Below are 23,740 nucleotides of genomic sequence, written 5' to 3'. Positions count from 1 at the left end.
TAAAGCATGTTTCAATTTATGCCTATCAATCTTAACAATGTCTTTAATATTTTAACATTTATATGACAAATTCTGACAGATATGTTTTAAATTTAAGGTTTTAATGTCTCTTTAATATTCTTCAAGTGCTCACATGTGTCCATTACACTAAAGGGTGTATGCATCTCGTGGATCAATGCCAGAGAGTTTTCTCTAGCAGTACGTATAAAGGTGGACCCTCCCACATCTTGTTTGCTTGCGCTCTAAATAGCGGGCATAAACAGACACTTTGCCCCTCCTTCAGTTCCTTCTTGCCATTGGTGGTCGAAGTATTCAGTGTTCTTCAAGAACAAAGTTCTTGCTACGTATTTTGCCTAGTGGTACTGTTCTTCTTTCGTTATTTTGATGTTTTTTCTTTCTGATTTTCTTATTTTTATTATAATTTTCTGGTTTAGCTCTTTTTTCATTCAGACAGGCCTCCATGCCTTCCCCAATACCTGGGGAGCCTATGACACATAAGAGACTGGTGCTCGATCTGCCCTCAATAAGTTTTTATAGAAGCTGCCCTTACACTTGCATCTGATCTCCTCAGTTGTCTAAGGGAAGCTCTTCTATGACTCCTTCCCAGAGTGCTCCCCCAGATTTACTGGCAGATGGGGTCGCAGGAGATTCCCATCACTGGAAGTGTCTTCTTCAAGGTCAAAGACTTTGGAGCATTTGTATTCTCACAAACATAAAAAGTTGGTGTCAAGCTCTTTGAAGACCAGGATGTGGGTTTCCTTCACAGATGGCCATTCTGGTACTGATGGTAGAGCATGCCCTTCAGTTCACCACTGTCTGGTAGTGACTCATACTGATAGATATGAACCATTGATTCAGGTGCCCTCCCATAGGCCCTCACAACTGCTACTTCACAATCTGCAACAGATCAGACATCTCTGATCACAGCAGGACAGCCATTGATATAGGAACCAATAATGCCAGAGGCTGATGCGGTGGAGAGAGACTTATTATGCTTTTCAGTACCTCAGTTTCCATTGATCCAGGGCGAAAACCCTTGGTCAGTGTAAGTGCAGGTACCACACTTCTTAGCTCTGGTACTCTTCTGTGAGTCCATCAACCATAGGCCTACTACCACTTTTTTTCATTGTCCTCTGCTCCAGGGCTGGCCCACCTCATTTCCTGGTACTGGTAGCTAGGAAAGTATCCATGCTTCCTCCAGTGCCATGCTCCTGGAATAGAACCAGGTCACAGTATCTGAGGAACAAACAGACACAAACCCCATTACTACACCATCTTAGATCTCAGAATATTCAGGTTCTTTGTTGGAATCAGAGGTGGGTTCTCAAGTCTCATATAACCGAGGGTCCAGGACTTCCTCCAGGTCACATTCTCATGGATGGAGATTTGAGAAGAGTAGAGCCTGGGATTGGACCACAAAGGCAGTATAACTAGGGCCCAGTACTGTTCCAGCCTCCTCATTAGCCATATTGGGGAGAGATTCTTCCCCTGCCAGTACCAAGGGGCCTGTGATGGTCAGTACTGATAAACCTCCATTCTCAGTATACTGGACTTACCTTAGCCCCCTTTAGAGCAGCAGCCTACACCCAGCCCCATCACCCAGTTTTCTGAGATCCTTTTGTAACTCTTCGCAGTCTGCTTTGAACTTCGTTACCTTAAATTGTTTTGTTTCATCTGCAAATTTTGTCACCTCATGGTTTACCCCTTTTTCCAGAGCATTTATGAATATGTACTAGTCCCAGTACAAACCCCTGGGGGAATCACTATTTACCTCTCTCCACTCTGAAAACTGACCATTTATTTCTACCCTTTGTTTCCTATCTTTTAACCAGTTACTGATCCAGGAGAGGACCTTCCCTCTTACCCATGACAGCTTACTTTGATTACAAGCCTTTGGTGAGGCTTGTCAAAGGCTTTCTGAAAGTCCAAATACACTATATCATCCTTGTCCATATGCTTGTTGACCCGCTCAAAGAATTCTAGTAGAATTAGGTCACACCCTGATTTTCACCTGAATCAGTCTATATACTTATTTTTCTTCCCAGAGCCACAAGTTCACACAAATGAACAAACATGCACATTCTAGATGTGTATTTAGCTTTGATCTATTACCTGGATGGGTTTTCTATGCAGAGCATATGGACATATGTAATGTCTCTTGAAGAAAAAGTTACAATAAGGTAACTAATCATTTTTTCCTTCTGTGGACGCATGCATTTTCTAGAAATGTTCTCTGTGTACCTCTATGAACCTGTTGTAAGTGGGAAAAGCGCATCAGAAATTTGGCAAAGAATCAGTAAATACAACTGGTCTGTATGTAAACTGAGATACCACGACTCATGCTTTCTGGCCAAAAGTCACACCATTTCCCCACTGAGATTCATAGACAATGGAAAAAGAATACCATAAATATATATTGAAGAGTGTGTGTTTGAGCAGGTTGTGATCCCTGACCAGGGAATCTACTTTAGAATTAGAGCCATAACTGCCTAAAATACCAGGTTTGTGCACCTCCTTCTGAAGTAGTTGCTAATATTCACCATTGGTAAGATGAACTGCCATACTGGATCAGACCAGTGGTCCATCTACTCCAGTATCCTATGTTGCTCAAATTAAGGTTTCTTAAGGATACTTAACTATGGCATTTTCTGACTTTTAATTGCTAAACTGTGCAACCCTTACATTCTTTTAAAATAGATTTCACATTTTCTTGGAGTGGGGGGTCACTATAGGCAGAGATAGCATCACTGCCTTTGGTTAAAGTTGCCTGATACTTTTGATAGTAAGACTCTAGTTTTCGGTTGTTTATAACTTTGGCAAATGTTGGGCTGGAATTTCCTATGCTGGGTGTTTACCTCAGGTTGAATTTTATTTTAAAGTTTCAGTTAAAACAGTTGAAGCCATTTCAAAGGATGAGATTAGGAAAAAAATGTTTTGCCAATTTAAAAAATATTCTTTCAAACCATTTCATTGAGAAGCTCTAGCTTCTTTAGAGCAGATATTAAATTTGGTAGGGAACTCGTCCTAGTGTCCGGAATAAGTCTTTTGCCAACCCCATGAAAATCTACCCATATCTGCCCAACCTATAAGTGTCTGAAAAATCTCATTTCACATATTCTTGATAGAGATTTGTTAGAGTTAGGAAAGCATGGTATGTGATAATGTAATTAAAGGATGTATGATAATTCAACCTCCTTGTGCATATGCATTAAGGTTACACAGGCAACCTTAATTCTGGTACTTTCTAGCATTTTTAGTGCTTCACTTTGCATCCTTAAGGTTCTTTTTATGTTGTTAGTTTTTTTGTTTTGTTTTGTTTTTTATGGAACATATATATATACAGACACACTCTGTCCATAGAGGGATAGAATGTGAAATGAAAGTAGATTTTAAAAATAAATATGAGTATGTAACTTTATCTAGTTAATCTGGGTTTCAGAGGCACAATTTTGGACCCAAATCCTTTTCACTTTACTTATAGCAGTTGTTTCTTTGAAATCAGTGAGACTTTGAGTAAATGGGGGAAAGCTTTGTCCCCAAAGAGCCAGGCAAAAAAGGACTAATTTCCTTAGTTTCTCATAGGTAGGAAGACAATTAAGAAAATCCATCTGTTTGTAAATGTGTGACCCATTATACTTGCTTTCTACGTTGATTCTGTAACCAGTCTGTTTTTGGAATTTGCAGCGATAGCTGATGGCCCGATTTAATTGTACAGGACCATATTTTCAAGACACGATTCATGCAAACCTGTGTGCACAAACCCTTGTTGATAATTATTTTTAAGCAGTGTTTCTCCATGCTAAATTTCATACCTGTGCACCACCATCAAATGTGTGTGTAAATGATGAGTTTTACACATGTGCATTCTAACTTTCACACATGTACATTCTATCACCTAAGTGTGTGCAATTGCTATTCTTAAAAAAAGGTCCATGCAATGTTGTGCACAAATGTGTGTGCACAAATAAGGACTGAGTTGGGGGTCCTCTGAAACTTTGGCTAACAACCTCCCAGTTCATAGTTAAGCTGGTTTATTTGATTATTTACTTAGATTTAAATACAATAACATAAAACAAAACATTTAACCTGGGCTCTAGGCACTCCTGCTGTTAACTTACAACATGCAATTATCACAGCAAAACCTAAACAGCAGCAAATTTCTCTTCTCTCACTCTCTCCCCTATCCATATTAACCATTCATCAGCAAACACATCGCAAATCATAATATCCCACACCTCATATTTTCTCCAAAAGGATTCTCTCTCCACCACCTCACCATTCTCCAAATGCCCACATGAAGCAGATGCAGTTTCCACTGTGCTAAGAGATGATCAGATTGTGATCAATTTAGATTGTGTGTGTTGTAGAGGGAATGGATTCCCAAGTCTTTAACAGAAGTGATATGACCATCTACAATGGCCATTTTAAATTAAGCAATACAATGCTTTAAAAGTTACTAAATTATTCATCTCTTTAAATGAGCTTGAAATTAATTAAAAGTGGGGTTTTGAACTATGGCTCCTAAAACTACTCTTGCCTCTCAGCATCCCTTCACACTGCTGTCAGACATAGGGGAAGGTTAGAGACCCTTGACTATGTTATTTCAACTGAAGCAATGTTGTAGGTTTTAAAAAATTTCTTGTTAAACTCTGGACTTGTGTAGTAGTTGTTTGATTCCCAAAGGCACAAAAAGAACACAGTAGTGGATGTAGGAATATTTTAAAACATCAATGCATTATTACTCACTAAAGAAATGTAGGGGGCCTTGTTGAGCAAGAATTGCAGTTCAGTGCAATTTAAAACCCCTCTCTTTTTGTGCAACAAGCAGCTGCCAATATTCCCCCCTCTCTTGAATTTGAGTGAGACTGCAAGAGTGATCAGAAAAGTCTGCTTTTAAAAAGCAAAATAGCTTTTTTTACGTCCTAGTTTTAAGACACTTAATACCTGAATACTGTCAAAAAATTTTTTGAGCAGATGGCTTTTCTGAACCTATTTACTTTCTTGTAAGTCTCCAATAGTTTCAAACAGTAGTTGACACACATTACCTGGATGCACAGCTACTTTACAAAGTAGAGTAAGTATCAGCGAGGCTCTGCTGTCCATACCATAATTACCCACTTAGATATGTGATCGATTTCATTAAGTACAATCCAGAATATTTTAATACTAATGTGATGAATAATTTCTGCTCCTACCTGCAAGTATTTTATAATGTATATAACTCAAATATGAAACAATGAAATAACATGAATGTCTGACAGTGTATTATTTGGGATGAACCCAATTGTCCTTGGCACTTGGAAAGACATCTTAATAAAATGCAGGGGCACCTGTTCCAAATCCCCCAGAGTTCGTTCTCTCTCTCTCTCACAAACACACATCCACCCTCACCAGAAAAATACAATGAATATAGGAAAGGGAAATATTTGTTTACAGAGGAATGCATGGAGAAAAACAACAGGGGGAAGATGGAGGGGAATGGTAAAACAAGATTACATTCAACACAAGGCCCCACAGGCCCAGAGGTACCACAGTCTGAAAGGACAGACACTGAGCAATACTTCTGCACTCAGAGTTCAGGAGTCCTGACCCACTATAATGCCAGAAATTCCACTTGATGAGCAGGGTAGTTTCTCTCAGGGGGTGTGAGACCTCAGCTCTCAAAAGCTACTGATTGGAGTTTGCCCTCATGCTTTTGCTAAAGGATGGCTCCTAACCCAGTCTAGCTTGCATTGACATGGAGCTCCTATGGCTGAATGGGATCAGCGTACACCAAAATAGGCACTTGAGTGAGCTGTTGAATAATTTCACGGAACGCTTATTTACACTCAGAAGTCCACCACTTTCCAAAAGGTGCACCCACATTAAAATATTAATGCCAGGGTGCATTCCCCTTATTATTATTATTTGTGGGGGGATAGCCCTTGGTGAACTCTGTGAGTGCATGCACAATGTGGGAAATATTCTTTTTGAACCTGTGGTAATAGCTGCAGAATCCCAGAAACAACTGTAATTCTTTGAGAATCATGGGCGTCAGTCAGGTGGTTACCGCTTTCACCTTCTCTGGGTACATAGCTATACCATCTGCAGACACTATGTGTCCCACATACCACACAGATATCTGGCAGAACTTGTCTAAGGATAACTTGAGTTCAACATCTTCCAACTGATCCGTGACTTTGCACAGCTCAGTCTAATGATGTTCTGTGTGGCTGAACACTACGATGTCATCCAGGTACACCATGCACTCTAACAGGTGCATGTCCCCTACCACCGGCTCCATGATTCGCTGAAACATGGCCGAAGGCCCAGACACTACCTGTGGCATGCAATTAAATTGGTAAAATTCCAAGAGGCAGATGAATGCTGTCTTCTTCTGGTTCTCTGGTGCCATGGGTACTTGATAATATCCACTAAACTGCAGAAAATAAAGCATGAACACTGGAGCACTTCTGGCCAAGGACAGACAATCCAAATATTTATGTCTTAATCTGAAAACAGCACATGGCCTCCCTGCAAATATGGTGCTGCCATAAGGGAAGCTGAAAGAGGCTTTCTCTGAGAGAAAACTGGATCAGTCAAATCATGACCATCAGAATAGTCGTAATCTAACGGCATTAATATATTAATTATATTATATTATTATTATATTATATTAATATAATTAGTGTTTATATTTTTTAAAAAAGTTGACCAAGTGCTGAAACAGGAAATCAAATATGTCAGGCTGTTTTCCTCCCTTTTATGGATCATCACCATTGGTCTTCTCCACTGTAAAGAGACTGACTTTGAATGGAACTTAGGTTCCTAAATGCTTTTGCAAATGAAACTCGAGTCATTTAGGACCAGCTATAGGAATATTAAAATTTGAAATCCATGATAGTTAGGTGCCTAGGTATTTTTTAAAATCCCACTAGACACCTATCTGTATCTTTAGATGCCTGAATATCTTTGAAAATCTGGCCCTTGGGTACTTTTAAAAGTTTTACCCTGGGACATGGACTGTTCTAATAAGCCTTTAGTGTAATACTCTCTTTACAACCTACATATCCATTAGACATTATATCAGCTAGGAGTTAAAGTTGAATTCCTTTGGATTTCTGAGAGGCTGAATGAGATTCAGGTGCTTGTGGCTAAGCCTGATTTCACAATGTTTCATAAAGTAGTATTGAATCCACACTTGAAACTTCTCTCCAACATGGTTTCTGAATTCCATCACAATCAGCACATCAGTCTCCCATTCTTCTGCTGCAATTACTAGGGAAAGTTGAACTGTGTAAGAGGGCATTGAGTTATTACTAGAAGAGAAAATTTTTGCAAGGTTCCAAGGTTATTTGTAGTATTTGGGAGCTAGTCCAAATGGAAATCCGTCTCTTTTTTAAAGTTTTCTAAATAGATCAGACCCTGTAATGTAATGACTAAGCACTACTAGATGGCCCGTGGACTCAATATATTAGGGCTAAGGTAGCATCCTGGAGGAATGTGTCTAACTCTGAAATCTGTAAAACTGCTGCATGGAATTCCATTCACACTTCTAACCAACAGTCATCGCTCATCCTAACAGAGAAATCAGATTCTTATTGTGGGGGAGCAGCTCTCTAATTTATGAAATACTGCTCAGCCTTTTTCCTGGGACTCGTATCCTGTGGTCTGCTACCAAGATTGGAGATCTACAGAGATAAATCCAAAGGAAAGTTCTTTGAGTACATTGCCTCTCATGCCTCCTCTTCTGTTTTGTCTCAGTCCTCCAATAGCATTCTGAATTGACAAAAAGAAGATAATTGAAGCTGCATTATTACATCCCCTCTCACTAAATATTTGGATTTCCAAGGGCTGGTGATTGCAGGTCCAATAATTACTTTTTTTTTTTTTGCCAGAAAGTTCAGAGCATCTGATTATAATGTGCTCATAAGAGTGTAGCTCTATAGAGGGAATATACTCTGAGAACTCTAGAGAAGAGTTCCTTTACTTTGTATTGATCTACAGCCATTATAAATTAAATTAAATATATTGGTTCAGATATCTTGGGGCAGATCTGGCCTTTTACTCAATCCAGCTGATAGTTCAAGAGAGTGTCTAATATTCATAGTTTTAACAGTTATAAAAGTGCACGTTTCAGTCAGACATTGTAAGGTTTGAGAAGTCACTCCTCTACAGAACTCATCCATTTGGCATCTCTTCAGCTCCCAGCGTTTTCACTGAAATATTAATAACTGAAGTAGCTTCTCACAGATCCAAGATAATTCATCTTTATCTTTTTTAAAATGACATTCTAATCAGAACAAACTAGTAAGCAAAGCAAGCAATGCATTACGTAACTTTCATCTCTTTAGAATCCTGGTTTTATGATCAGTTTTACAACACATAACTTCACAAATAATTATATGTTCAGAATTGCAAATAAACCCAGCATAAGAAAGAAACATTTCTTTTAAAAAATAAATATTTTAAAAACTGCATAAAACAAAATCAGTTAAAATGAACCATAAACTATATTTACAAATAATGTTCCAACAGCAGTTATATTTTTTCTAACATGTCACCAGATTTAGAAGACTTAAAGATTTTTGTCCATTCAATACAAAATAGTACTTCAGGCAGAAATCTGTGTTTGTCATATAAGAGAAAAGATTATAGGCAGATGCTTTATTGATAAGTCAAAAATAATAAAATAAAGGAAAAGAGACCACTTCATTCTATTACTTAGCTATTTTAAGAACATAAGTGGAAAACAAAAAGGATGTTGTTGAATTATGAATGGGATATGTTTAGAAAGAATTGCAATTATTAAAACCTTAATAGTTACTGAAAACCATTCATTTTTAGAACATTATATAAATCTTAACATAACAAGTAGACCTTAATAGGATCAGAGAAAGATATTTAGTGCTTTATGAGAATCCAATTGCTTTATCAGAGCTTTCTATTTCAGTTTTGTATAAAACCGTGTAAAGGAAAAGAAAGCAGGGGAGCAGAGAGAGAGAAAGGGGGACAAGGAGAGAGGGCCGGACAGAGAATGTGGAGGAAGTGGCTGAAGGAGGCGACTGGGAGAGAAGTGAGGAGAACTCTAAACAAGAGGCTGATCGCTGAAAGTTTCCTAACGATCAGTGAAGGGTAGAAAAAGAAAGAGAGCTGGGAGTCCATTGGGGGAAGAATTATGGGGAGAAAAACAATATGAAAAACAGAGCAAAAGTGAAAAAGATACATAGGGAACAGGCAAGACAGAAAGGGAGGAAGAAGAAGGGAAAAGACAGAAAATCCATATTTAGGCATTTTAAAGAGTGGCCTGGTTTTCAAAAGTGCTGAGAATATAGGAACTCCTGAGCTTCCCAAATACATTAAGCTGTCCTGTGGGTTTTGACACACAGGATAGAATAAGCCATGCTCAAGCAGCTCTTCATCATCTCGATTGCATTGCCCAAAATGCAGCAATGTTAATCTGAAGGGGTTGGCTTCAGCACGAGTGCAATACTGGCATCAATGTTGAGCACAAGAGGCCAAGCCTATTAAATCTTCTAAGAACTTTATTGTCCAAAACTATGCTTCTTACTCAGAGCCAAGAAAGAAGCAACAGTAGCAGGGCCATGTGATTCCCGTTGAAGAGGTGAGCACCTGCAATACCTCAGTTTTTTAGAGGAAGAAACTGAGGCACAGAGAGGTGAAGCAGCTTTTCCAAGGTGACACAGCTGATCAGTGGCCGAGCTTCGAATAGAAAACAGGCCAGGTGCCTGACCACCAGGCTGCCTTTCTATATTTTCAAAACTGGGGTGGATTACTTGAGCTGTATTTCATGATGATTGTACTGTGTTACAATTTGAACTAGTTAAAATTACAGTTGTATTAGGCAGTACAAAGAGAATGATGGTTTAAAAAAGAAAAATAATTGTGAATGATTATTGTTAATTTACCACATTTCTAAACCAGGGGTAAAATTTTGATAGGCAAAAGATTTGGGATTGCCCTCATGTGTACCTGTTGTTTGATATGGCAATACTTGAAAAACAAAGCAGTTCTCTCTCCTGGTGCTTTATTCTTTTACCGTTTTAATCAAAACTGGAACCTTTACGAGCTCATAATTTCAATCATTTGATTTAGTCACACAATGGACAATTTTCTGGTGATGATGTACAACCTTTTTTGCTTCTAGCAGCTACCACTTTGTTTAGGCAGCATGTGTGTCACGGAACTGTCTAGAAACAAATATTAACATATTCACGGAGGGTTTCCATAATATGATAATATGGCAGTCTTTAGGGTTTGTGGCTCTGATGAAAATCTAATTACATTTTTCTGTTTTGAACAGCCCTAAATTAGATTTGCAGTGCAGATTCACAACCAGCTAAGGAATTGGCATAAAGATGCTTTCAAATACTTAAATTTGGCACATATAAATGCATTGTTTTTCCTTAAGTGTTGTAAATATTAAAATATTTTAACAGAATACCTAATATGAACATATAACAGGTTATAAAACTGTTAGCCCTGAGCAGAAGAATAAATATTTATTACTTGTGAATAAAAGACTAACATCATATACAAATGTGGAAAGGAAAACTAATAAAAATGTTTTCAGAAACTGAAAGCAATACTCAATTTACCAGCCTAGCATCTGAACTGTTTGACTTATAAAACAGGCATCCTTTGTGCAGTACTGTGTGATTTGACTGCCGAAAGAAACATCTGCTCAGCAGTCGCAATTTTGCCTCTATGGTAGGCTCCAAATGATGTCATGCTTTCTCGCCCCTTCTAAATTATTTTTTATGTCTGAATCTCCATGTTTTGGCATTTGTGTAGAGGAATGACAACAGGCCTTGCACTGTCTCTCAATCTGAGTGCATCACATCAGCACCATACTTATCAAGGGATCAGTTTGAAAAGGAACAGGAAATGATATTCATACTTTAATGTCCAAGTGTGAATTACATGGGGAGAAGGAAAAAATGATCCCAAGTGATGATATAAAAATGATTTTTATGACAGCACATTTATAACTGATGTATATAGTTTGGAACTACTGTATTATAAATCCTGTACAAGCATTCTGTACTCAGTATATGCACGTTGCTGGTAATGGATGTATTGCTTAGCAACATAAAATCAAACATATCTATGATAATCAAATAACAGACTGATTTACTTTGCAGGTATAGGGGAATTGTGGAATTAAAAATGCTTGCTTAAAGAATACATTTTTATTGACATGATTACCCCTAAGAAGATTCAGAACACTATTCTGTCTTTTGTAGCCAGATTATTTGTGATTAAATAGAACAGTAGAGATATTGACCAGGACAATCAGGTGAATGATAGACAGACATGTGGGATAGGTTTAAACGGAGGCTGCAACTTTATTAATTACACGTTAGGGAGGTACGCTACATTGTCCAACCCAGCTCTCACAAACCAAGCATGTAATTGGTTCCAGTGCATGTTACAGAGCTTTTACCACAAACCAAACACCACCTTAGGGTACACCAGTGGTTCCCAAACTTTTCTCTGCTGTGGTACAATTTGATAGCTTTAATATTTTGAGGCACTCCACAATATAGTCTCCAAATGAACTCATGAATATTCATGAGCCAATTCAGACCTCTTCAAGTAGTTTTTTTTTTTTTTAAACTTCTGTGGCACACCTGCTCAGGCCTGCTGACACACTGGTTGGGAAACCCTGGGGTAGTCTCTTCCCAGTCTACCCCATGGACTCAGTTCAGCTGTAAAACCTCTTTGCCACCTATATAAGGAGGGTGGAGTGACAGAGGATGGGGGGAACTTCAGTCCACAAAGACTTCAAGCTCTTCCCTCTCATTAGTACAAATTCCACTGTGCAAGACTGTGTCTCATTTAGCTCTGGGAGCTGGCCCTTTTAGCCTTTAGTTACACTGGTCACCAGCCACTAAGAGCACCAGTGATTAGCATGGACACACCAATCATGCCTGATATCCATCTCCTGCCTCACCAAATCCCTAATATCACAGAGCCAAATGTCAGCTCCAGCATCTGACAGATGCATTCCATTCTCCCCAAAGTGCTCAGGGTCATTGTGTCTGATATCCCTGTGTGTTATCACTGCCCCCACCAGCTCCCAAAATTATCCTAGCTACCTCATAGTTCATATTTTCCCATGCTCTGCCAATGCAGGCTGGCTCAATGGCCCCCCGCCAAACGTGTCTTGCAAGCATCTCCAGTCAAACCAATCACGTGTGAGGCCATAACTGCATAATCAGCTCACATCCCTCTGTGTCCTAATCCTTAAATTTAATCCAGTGCAATTTCCAAGATCATTTTTGCCCAGGTGAATAATCAGGACATGTGGCTACAGCTCAGCCATTAAAGACTGCAGCAAAGGCATGCGCTGATTCCAGTGCATGCCCCACGTGCCATACCACCAAAGCTTCAGCCTTGAACATCAGATATGATCCACTTGCTGACCTGGCCACCCGCTCGTAGGCCCAATGCATAATAAAATGGCCCACAGACCCAGACGCCAACCTTCTTCCCAATGTCTCCTACAATCATAAATAACAAGGTTTGTGCAAACCCTGGCATGCCTAGTGATGGCCAAGGCCAAGAATGCCAACTATCCTGCAACACAAAATTAAGCCTGGCAGGTGCCCCCAGATCATTGAGGACCCCATCCCCTGTGTACCATATACTCTGCATATTCCATGGCTTGGTGCACTGGTATGGGCCACACGCATTGAAGTCCCCCTTGATCTCCTGAATTCAGCAACTCTGACCAAACTAGCCCTTAACAAGAAAGATGGGGGAGCAATGGAAGTTGGGGGTTTGGTGTGAGCTTGTAGGTTTTTTAGGTTTTTTATTTTGAATACTCCTCGGCTGTTATGAGCCAAGGCGTTAGTGCTAGCTCACGGAATCTTTCTCTTGAAAGTGAGGCAGAGCAATTCGAGGATATTGAATGAAAGGCAATGTAAAATAAAATTACCCATGCTGACTTTGCTGTCGATTCATAATATGGCCTGGTTGTCACTCCAGAAGGAAAAACCTATTTATTTTGGAGTCCTTACTCTAGATAAGGACCACCGCCATATATAGGGAAAAAAATTCCAGAAAAGTAATAAGCTTTATTATGCACAGTACTGTCCAAGCTGTTGGCCACCTCTGTGCAAAACATTTTCCTTGTAAATATACTCCAAAATCATTACAACCACAGACATGAGATTGTACCTGAAGCTACATTCCTACTGGCCAACTGGTTTGTTAAATTGACGACCTCTAAATCAGCTTCTCTCTTTGAGTGATTGCTCATATCCATTCCAATATAGCTGTGTACGCGCGCTCTGCACCGAGCAGACGCTCGGTGCCGCTGGAGAACGCAACAGCTCGGAGTCCGGGCGAAGTGCAGACTCCATTAGGATTGCCTTCAGCCTTGCGTCCCTCTCCTTTTGGGTCCGGGGCTTGAAGGACCTACAGATGGTACATTTTTCCTTCCTATGTTGTTCCCCGAGGCATCGGAGGCAATGGTCATGAGGGTCGCTCACGGGGAAGGATTTTGCACACGCGGTGCAGGCTTTAAAGCCGGTGGAGCCAGGCATGGCTCAGCTCTAGCCCCTAAGGGCACTATCTCTTACTTAACTTAACTACTACTATTACTATGATAACAACTAACAACTTGAATAACAAAGAACTTGCTATAGACTAAGGGATGCTACTTGCTGTTTTTACTCCTGTAATACTTGCTTCAGGATGTTCAGCTGGTTAATTTTACAGCCTTGCTTTGTGGCCTTTTAATAGATGCTACAGTGGCTGAGAGAAGACAAGATGTAAGTGACATCTTTGCTATTTTTCAGTACAGTAACTATTTCTCAGGTTGGCAGCCACCACTGATGATGTTCCAAATGAGGGATTTTTTGATAGTACCCTAGTGGCATTAGCAGCAAACAGCATCATGCTGTTCTGACTTTTGGCCAATGAACTAGAAATACTTCTCTTTCTTGTGTGAGTGGTAACCAGAGCATTGATTATCAGAGCAGAAGTATGATCATTAAGCTTCTCCTGAGTGATTTTCCCCCTTTTTTTTTCCTTTTTGTCTGAGGCTGTCCACTCCACCAGTAGAAAGTAGTAAAATTCCCTATTCAACCAGTAGGCAGGCAGATGTCTGCACTTTTAGGTACCTTCCTATTTCTTAATTGGTATAAACATACCCAGTATTATAACATATCTTTACAATTATGATTCTGCTAGAAAGATGAATGCTTGCATTTAGAACATTCACAAATTGATCTTCTCTGCTTGTTTCATTTAGGTTTTTCTACAACAGATGAATTTCTGCATGAAATTCAATATGAATCTAATAAAGTTAAATCTGAGCTAGAGTCTTCAGTGGCTATAAATCTGGTGCAAAAAGATAGGGATGCAGCGTCTGGGATTATAACACTGACCTTCAATATAGTCTTTGCACCTAACAAACCAATGAGGTAAGTCTGTTTCCTGAACCTATAGAAGCCATATCTGCTATTAGACTTACTGGCAGTAGTGGGTGCAATACTTTGTCTTCCCACTCCTGCCTATATGTCCCTCTCCCTGCTTCGCCTCTCCGCTCTGTGTTTTTCCTCTAACCACAAACATCTGGGGTGTACTTACTTGCCCATTTCCTCTGTGATGCTTTGATATTAAAACTGCCAGTGGTTCATCTTAGATGCAGGTTGGGAAGGTTCAGTGAGGTTATTACTCCAATTTATGTGTGTATCAATGTACTAAGCAGATTGGAGCCCAGCAAATGGTACAGTCCTAGCAACATCAACTAGGAACTTATAGCAGTCTCCAAACCTAAGTCTCCTGGCATCCAGAGGAGTCAGGAGAGACCATCTCTCTTGGAAAAGTGTTCCCAAGTATTTATGTATTTATTTTTTAACATTTGTTTTAATCAGGGTGAATCTGGAGCCCTCTGGTAACCACGGTCCCTTGGAATTCACTTTATCTACCTGTTCCTTAGTGGCCATATCTAGTGCAGGATATAACCTACTGTGGAAAAGCCTTTGGACTGGATAGCTGGTATAAGAATCCTAGCATTTGTTTTAAGACTAGAAATGTCCTTCAGTTGCACATGAATATTGAATTCTGCCCTTGAATATGCACATAATGCATCCATTGAGTTTGACTATAAGTGACTGAGGATATTAACAGTACCTTTTCATACACATCTCATTTTTAAATATGATTTGATCAAAACTTATTTGTCAACCGAGAGATGGTCTGATAAGTTCAGGACACACGCTAAGCTAGCGATAAACAAAATGTAGCAGAGATCCAGGAAATTAACAGAAAAGCAGTCCTGGCTCCTTTACTATATAAGATGCATTCTTCTCATTGATATAATTTAGATTTGAGAATTTCCTCCATCTCTAGCATCTGTATGTACCTGAGACCCATAAAATAGTGTGTAGAGAGGTTGGGGTTAAATTAGTTTCTGTATCAGATCAGTGTCCATAGCGCTTATTGCATCATCTGAAACAGTACTGCAAAGCATGGCACAACATAATCCCACCTCAAATTGTTAAACCTATTACATCCCTAGTTTCTTCGGAAGCACAAGAACCTAAATCAAATCCCAAATATTTGATTCTAACATATTAATTTAACACACTATGAACCAGGGCTCAGATCTACAGAAGAATTTGGGGTGCCTAAAGTGGGAGTTAGGGGGCCTAAATCCAAAATCGTAGGTGTCACTGAGATCCTCAAAACCCCTGCTAAGATGCCACCTAACCCTGGTGGAGCCTAAATTTTTGCTGTAAAAGTCTCCATAGTGCCTGTTTCTGCCTCTGGGTATGAGCATAATGCCTCAGTATAGATGTCGATCTCACGCCTAAGCCCTGTCACAGTCCTCAAACCAAGTGCTCCTTCAATTACCTTGCTTGCGGGTCCCAATTTGATAGGTGTTCTTAAAGCATGCCTAACTCCACACAAAAATGCTGAGTGGGGGAGAGGAGTGGAGGCGGTAGCCTCCCTTAAGAGCTGTTAGCCTAGTAGTTAGGGAACTCACCAGGGATGTGGGAAATTCACATTCAATTCCCCCCTCTGCCTAATGAGGAGAAGGAGTTTTGAACATGGGTTTCCCACCTGTCAGGTAAGTGATCTAGGTACTCGATTACCGAGTCATTCTCAGTCTCTCTCTGGATCAATGCATATGAATTTATTTATACATAGTGGAACAGATTCAATAGGAGAGACAGAGATACCTACATCATAATCTCCCTTATTCCAGTGGTTCAGGCATTCACCTGACAGGGGGAAACCCATGTTCAAATCATATCGCCTCATCAGGCAGAGGGGGGAATTCAATTGAGGTCTCCCATTTCCTGGGCAAATACTGTAAAGATTATAAAGGAGGCCTCTTCCTCCTCCCCCCACTTGTCAGTCATTTTGTGTGGAGTTAGCTGTGAGATGTTGTTGTCCTTGCAAGAAACAGCTTAGGCGCCTGACTCCAAAAGAGGCTTCCCAGCTGTGGAAACTAAGTGGAGATAGATGCCTAAGTCTAGGCTGGAGGAAGGGACCGAAGTCCCTGGGAGGGGCATTGCAAAGGACATACCCTCTCCTCAGCATCTGCTATTGGCTGTCTTAGGTGGCTCCTCACTTAGTATACTGGCTTCTGTGGATCTCATTCTTAGGTGCCTCTCTCTCTCCCCATGCACTGTATAGGAGCCAGTGGGATAACAAGGCTCCAGAGGACCCTGATGCACAAATAGGTTAGGAGGGCTCCCTTCCTGATTTGAAAATCTAAAATGTTGCTTACCTTTATCATCCTGGAAAAACAGAACACATCCATCTTATCCATAAATACAGGAACACAATATACAGGCTAGCTACACCCAGAAAAGTTGTATTTATGGATTTATACAAAATTTAACCAAAATCATGGTTTTCTCACCTTTTGGTCAACAAATATATCAAGTGTTTTAGATCGATCAACTTTTCAGGCTCATTCATTTTCTACTGAAAGAACAGCTAGTCTAGTCTCCAAAAAGCTATCGTGTGTGATGTCACCATAAGCTAGAGTCTGCATATTCAAAACCTAACTTACACTTTACCAATAACTGTTATCTAACTGAAAATTTGCTCAACAGATTTCACACATTAGTAAGAAATACACACTTTGTATCAACATAAAACATGGGTAACAGCTTTTAAATGGCAAACTGTAAACTGAGTAGCAAGGCATATCAAAGCACATGTGGAGTTAGTCAAAAAGCTTGAGTGACCACTGTTACTCCAGTCTGAACTTGGTGCAACTCTACTGGAAGTAAATGAATGGAGATACACTGCTGTAAAAGAGGAGTAATGCAATGGGGAATCAAGCCCAAATTTTTTATATCTGAACCCACAATTTTGCCCATGGAAAAACTTGCAATTTGAGCACAAATAGCATTTGCTTTGTATTCACAAATCATGAGGCTGGGCACCAAATGCAAACAAGTGTTGTCACAGATATACAGGCCACTCAGAAAAATATCTTATCTAGTTTCCCCTAGTTTTCTAGGATTTATTTTGGGGGAGTTTTGTGCCCTGTGTTATACAAGAGGTCAGACTAGATTATTACAGTGGTCCCTTCTGGCCTTAGAACCTATGACTGTATGTAATGTGGTCTCTATATCACAAAAACCAAACACAAGGATCCATTGTTATCGTTATCGCTCCCATAACTGCATTGGTCATTGGGGCACCATCACTGATGAACGATCAACCAATTGTCTCCACCCCTGATGATTGTGTATCAGTGCCTGAATCTCCACGAAGTCCATTCCTGTCCACTCTTTTATGTTGTCAGTCCATCTCTTCTTCTGCCTGCCTCTTCTTCTCTTCCCCTATACTGTCCCTTGGAGGATGATCTTGGATAGGCCAGATGATGTTGTTACATTGTTGTACCACTTCAGCTTGTGCTTCTTCATGGTCATCAGGAGATCTTCATATGACCTAGCACATTGGGTGATGATTTTCTGAACCTGTTCATTAGTGACATGGTCGAGGTAGGAGATGCCCAAGATTTTATGGAAGTATCTCATCTCTACTACCTGTATTTTCCATCAAGTTCTGCCGTAAGGGTCCATGTCTCACATACAAAATAATGGAGATCACCAGTTTGTAGAGCAGTTTTAGTTTGGACTTCAGGGAGATGTTCTTCTTCCTCCAAATTGGCTTTAACTTTGCCAGTGCTGCTGCTGTTTGTGCAATTCTTGCCAGAATTTCTGCCTTTGATCCCTCGTCGGTGATAATTGCCGCCAGATACTTGAACTGTTTCACTGTCTCCAGCTCTTGTCTATAGACAGTGATGTGTGAGTTGATTCCATCACATTTATCATCAGCTTGGTTTTCTCTGCGTTAATTTCCATGCTGCACTTTGCAGAGGTTTCATCCAGTCGTTTCACAAGGTTAGCAAGTTCCTCTTTGTTACCTGCTAGGCCATCCATGTCATCAGTGAATCGAAGATTTGAGATTGTTTGCCTCCCAATACTGACTGTGCATATATGATCTTCTAGGGCATCGGTCATTATGCATTCCAAGTAGATGTTGAACAGTGTGGGTGAAAGAAGGCAGCCTTGCTGGACTCCAACAGTGGTGTAAAACCACTCTCGTATTGTGCCATTGATGAGAACTGCACTGTTGGCCTTGGCATACAGTTGTTTAATGGTAAAAATAAGCTTATGACCAATGTTGTACTTCTTCATGGTTGCCCAGAGAGCTTCGTGCCATACTCTGTCAAATGCCTTTTTGAAGTCAACAAAGACATGGTAGATGTCCAGCTGATGTTGTAAGTACTTCTTACATAGAAAATGAAAGTTGAAAATCTGTTCTATGGTACTTCTTCCAGCACAAAAGCCAGCCTGTTCTTCAGCGATGATATTCTCTGCTTGTGGCTTCAATCTGTTCAATATAACTTTCAGCATCACTTTGCTGGGACGGCTAATTAAGCTTATAGTCCGATAGTTTTGACACAGTTGTAGGTTGCCTTTCTTTGGCAGAGTAATGATTAATGACTTTGTCAACATGAAGGGCCATTCACTAATCTGCCAGATCTTATTTCAGATCTTGGTGAGTACATCTATTACTCTTTCTCCTCCAAATTTCATCAGTTTTGCTGAAATGTTGTCAATATCTATAGCCTTTCCGTTCTTGAGCGATTTCACAGCTACCTCCACTACTTCAAGCAGTATTGGAAAATCCTCCTCCTCCAGTGAATCTGGATCATCTAGGATACTAGGATCTTCATTTGTCTGGCGGTTGTACAGATCAAAGCAGTAGTTTGTCCACCTATTGATGATGTCCCTTTCTTCTGTGAGACTGTTCCCTTCTTTATCTTGAACTGAGTTGGCTTTGGTCCATCTTTCCTTCATCAGATCTTTTACAACCTGGAAGGCTCTTTTGCTATTTTTATTGTTGTTGCACTCTTCAATTTTAGAGCACAGTTTTTCGATCCATATCTCCTTGGCCACTTTCATTCTTTTCCTGATCTTTTTGCCAATTTCTCTATATTTATCTGCTCCCTCAGTGCTGTTCTTATCTCTCTTAAGTTCTCTTCTGATGTCGCACATTTTCAATATTTCATTTGTGACTCAAGGTTTAACTTCCTATGATGTTTCCCAAGGATGTCCATTGATGCATCATTCATTACAGCATTAAAATTGTTGGTCACTATTTCTACGTCTTCCTCTAGAGCAAGCAGTGGGACAAATTTTCCGCTGATCATTGCTTGGAATGACTCTGCAATGCTTCAGTCATCGAGTCTATCTAAGTCAAACTTGGTTCTGATGATCTTCCTTAACCGCAGCCGAAAATTTAGCATCACATGGTCGTGATCACTTCCAATATCAGCACTGGGGAAGCTCCTTGTTTTAGCTCTGTTGATCCCAGAATGAAATCAGTTTTGTACCATGATGTAGTCGATCTGGCTGTGGTGTAGACCATCAGGTGTATGCCACGTTGATCGTCTGGACACTTTATGTGCTCCTAATGTATTTGCAAGAATCAGATTGTTGTAACTGGCAAACTCCAAAAGTCTCAGTCCTCGCTCATTGGTTACCACATTACAGAAAGGGCCATAATAATTTCCCCAATCTGCCTGTGCATCAATACCCACTTGAGCATTCCAGTCTCCTTGTACAATCAGGACATCTTTCTTGTGTACCTTATTGATGATGTCTTGAAGCCAATTGTAAAAATCTTCAATTTGCTCATTGTCATAGTCTGTTGTAGGGGTGTGGATTTGTACCACTCTGATGTTGAATCGTGCTGCCTTTAGACAGAGGGAGATAAGCCTGCTGGACATTGAGCGGCACTCTAGTACTGAATTCTTGATACCTTTATGCACAAGAAATGCTACACCATTGACGTGTTTGTCGCCTCCATTGTAGTAGAGTACATACCTTCTTCCGTTAATGCCTCTCCAAAGTTCTTCCATCTGACATTGGAGATTCCTAGGAGGTGGCAGGTGTTCCATTCGGTACGTGAGTTCTTTCAATTTCCCTATTTGCCTCAGTGTCCTTACGTTCCATGAGACTATGGTGATCTCTTCCACGAATCTTCTTTGTTGGAGTTCCACCAGTAATATACTTATCACGTCCACCCTGACGGGGGATGGATGGCACAGTCATTGTTAACCCGGGCTATGACCAATCTGGTATGGACATGGTTGATTTGTTCATCATATGATGTGTCTTGGGCAAGTTTCTAACCTGGCAGAGACCATCCTTCTTCGGGCAGCCCACTTTTAGTCGCCTTTTATGACATGCAGGAGGAGTAGTAGGCCTATTCTACCCCCCAGACCGACAGAGGGGACATGGATCCATACTGCAATGCAATTTAAAACAAAAGAAAATAAAAAATAAACAACCCTTCCCAAAGCTATTGAAACAACTACATCTTCATCACTTTTCAGAGATCATGGTATCTACTCCGTGTTTCATTACTATCTAAGTCAGGCACTTATGGTATGTCTGCTTCCATATTACAGAAATGTCACCTGACATAGATAAAAAACTAGTCCTCACCTATATCTGTAACATCTCCTAAATACTGCTAAGATACATGCACACACACACACACACGCTATTTAAATAGGGTTTGATCTTTCCACATATGGTGAAGGATTTACAGGTATGCTCCACCTACTTTTGGGCAACTCCATAAACACACTTTCACTGGCTGATCAGACCAGGTTGACAATGATTCTCCATTGTCTAAATGTTGCTTAGGAGGTAGAGTGCACCAGTTAACCTTTAGTCTAATTCAGAGAAACACATTCTAACAGGGTAAAGAGATTAATTCTGATCAGAGGCTGCTCAGCAAAGCGCCATCACCCCCCACCCCTCCCCACTTACAGACCCCTGGGATGCCTCTCGCATCCCTCATATACCCCACCAATCTTCCACCAGCCCTGACTTATCCTGACAGCCCCTATACATATCGCAGCAGCCCTGACATACATCCCACTCACCACAGCCCCCAATACCTCAGCCTCACTGGCCACAGCCCCAAACATCCCCCGCGCGCCCCCCAAATCCGGACACCCAATAACCCCTAACATCCCCTATTCCCCCATAGTCCCCACACGCCACCATCCTTCAACATCTCCCACTTGCCCCCAACCCCTCAGCCGGTAGCTCCCAACATTCCCTAATCACCCCATAGCCCACCAATAACTCACCCTCCAGCCCTTCACCCACAGCCCCCAGGACCTTCCTGGCCACTTATCGGCACCTTCTACCCTCAGCTCAGTGTTCTGCTCCTGAGCTTGGGCAGTTCCTCTTGATCTCAGCTGCCCAGCGCTCCACTTGCTCACATGGCACAGACCAAATTAGAATAATGAGTGGCGTTGTGACTTGGTGCCTATCATGAAAGCAGGGTAGCCGGCCAAAGATGAGTCGTGCTGCATGTGCCAACTCGCAATGCCACTAACTCAGATTTAATCCAGCCACCCTTCCATCTGACAGAGGGGCAGTAGGGCCAAATGTGAGTGAGTAGCATTGTGACCCCATACTCCAGGTGAGGTGCTGGAGCGCTGCTCCATCTAGTTGGGTCTCCATAACCTCATGGGCCCTGACAGGATAGCACCCCTTGCAGGTATGCCACTAGCTAGGGTTTGTGGATTCCGCTGGCTGGCTAGGCACCCAAAAGTTAAGCATTGTAACACTAAGTGTGGTAACACCTGAGTCCCTCTGTGGACTGGGGCCCATATTCTTGTCACACCAGTGTAAATCTGTAGTAACTCCACTGCAATATATGGAGTTCCATTAGTGTAAATAAAAGAAGACTCAACCCTCACAGCTGTTTTGCCTCTGCATTAATTAACATACAGCAAACAAGATAGGCTGTTTAGCTGACATTCCATTCCAAAATAAGACTGATAATATGGTATACAGCATAAAAAATGTATATTCCCATTTAGAGCCAACTATATTTTCATTATGATGCACTGTAATTTTGCAGATACACAGGCTTACTTTGCACTCTGGGCATTGATTTATTGACCTTATATTTCATTATGCCTTCCTTGTAATGGTATTTTAACTTAATTTTTAAGGAATTCAGCAACGTTGGTGGTACAGTGCACTACAGGTGGTGTCTGGAAGTTTCCAATACTGTTACTTGCCACTGAGCCAGAAGTAGACGATGTCATCAATATTGAAGCAGCCGGCTTAAACAAAGAGTCAGTAATTGGCTTTAGGCTTACAAGTCAAACAAGGTAATGCTATCAGAGATTAAGCATATATCCAGGTTTTGAGGTGGGATGCATGCTCAAAAGAGAAATACATCAGTCAGGATGGGTTTGGGCAAGAGGAGCAGGGTGAAGCTGGTAAATCTTGTGACTACACCATCAGTCACCATCCATTATCCCCAGTGCCCCAGCATACAAGTGATGCAATACAAAAGTGCTGTCCAGAGGGTGTGGTAGTGGAAGAAAAGGCATTCTACACCATGCGGTAGATTGCTGGCCCTGACCGAAAAACATGTGGGTATGTTCCATGAGTTAGGATTTCTATAGGGTTTGGCTCTAAATTGCTTGCTTTCATTAGAATTTATAGGGGAAAAAATTGTATGGTACACCACTAAGATGTTTACATTACAGAATAATGATGGAACAGTGACCACATATTTTAACTAAGATAAGGCAATTTTAAAAAGCTGTATTATTTTCCTTAATTTCCACTATTTGTGTTCCTTTTGGTTTCATTCTGTGAAAAGTCAATAGCCTGCTTCTAATATATTTTTTCATCTGATAAAATCATTCATTGTCAAAGTTCATATCTTTTTTCATTTACAGTAACATTTTTCTTAGTGATAAACATGTTGTAATGTCTCCTTATACATCCTGCAGAAAATTATCAGTTGTAATTTGACATTAAAATAATTTCTGTGGGTTTATTATAATTGCATAACAATATAGTATTAAAACACATAGTCCCTAATAAAGTGCAAGAAGGTGACATTCAGCTATGTGGTTTCCCTATGAATAATTTAAAACTATTGGAAAATATGAACTTGAAGCAAAAGTATGAGGCTTACAATTTAAATCAATGTGTGAATGTTTTTGAGATTGCTTTTTATCCCTTTTTAATTTGCTTTTTTATTGCGTGTCTAGAAAGTGTACTGAGTACACTGGCAGATAAGCAGATAGTTAACATACATTACAAATTTGTCATTGTAAGATCCCCAAAATAAAAAGCTGTCCTTGGCCCTTATTGATTTTTTTTAAAAGAGCTTACTTCCAAAGAGCAGTACATCTCAG

The 23,740-nt window shown here is 40.4% G+C and overlaps 1 protein-coding gene across 1 annotated transcript in view; it reads left to right on the top strand.

Annotated features, from left to right (window-relative positions):
* Positions 1–23,740, top strand: part of LOC137150973 (cilia- and flagella-associated protein 47-like) — a 286,880-nt gene that overhangs the window by 235,726 nt on the left and 27,414 nt on the right. The window contains exons 17-18 of the mRNA XM_067545102.1: positions 14,264–14,435; positions 22,535–22,696. Coding sequence (XP_067401203.1) covers positions 14,264–14,435; positions 22,535–22,696 — 334 coding nt within the window. The remainder of the gene's footprint in view (positions 1–14,263; positions 14,436–22,534; positions 22,697–23,740) is intronic.

The sequence above is a fragment of the Emydura macquarii genome, unplaced genomic scaffold (assembly GCF_026122565.2).
Source record: "Emydura macquarii macquarii isolate MOO-44397 ecotype Brisbane River unplaced genomic scaffold, CSIRO-AGI_Emac_v2 contig_1043, whole genome shotgun sequence".
NCBI classification, from domain to species: domain Eukaryota; kingdom Metazoa; phylum Chordata; order Testudines; family Chelidae; genus Emydura; species Emydura macquarii.
This window is presented reverse-complemented; position numbering and strand designations above follow the sequence as displayed.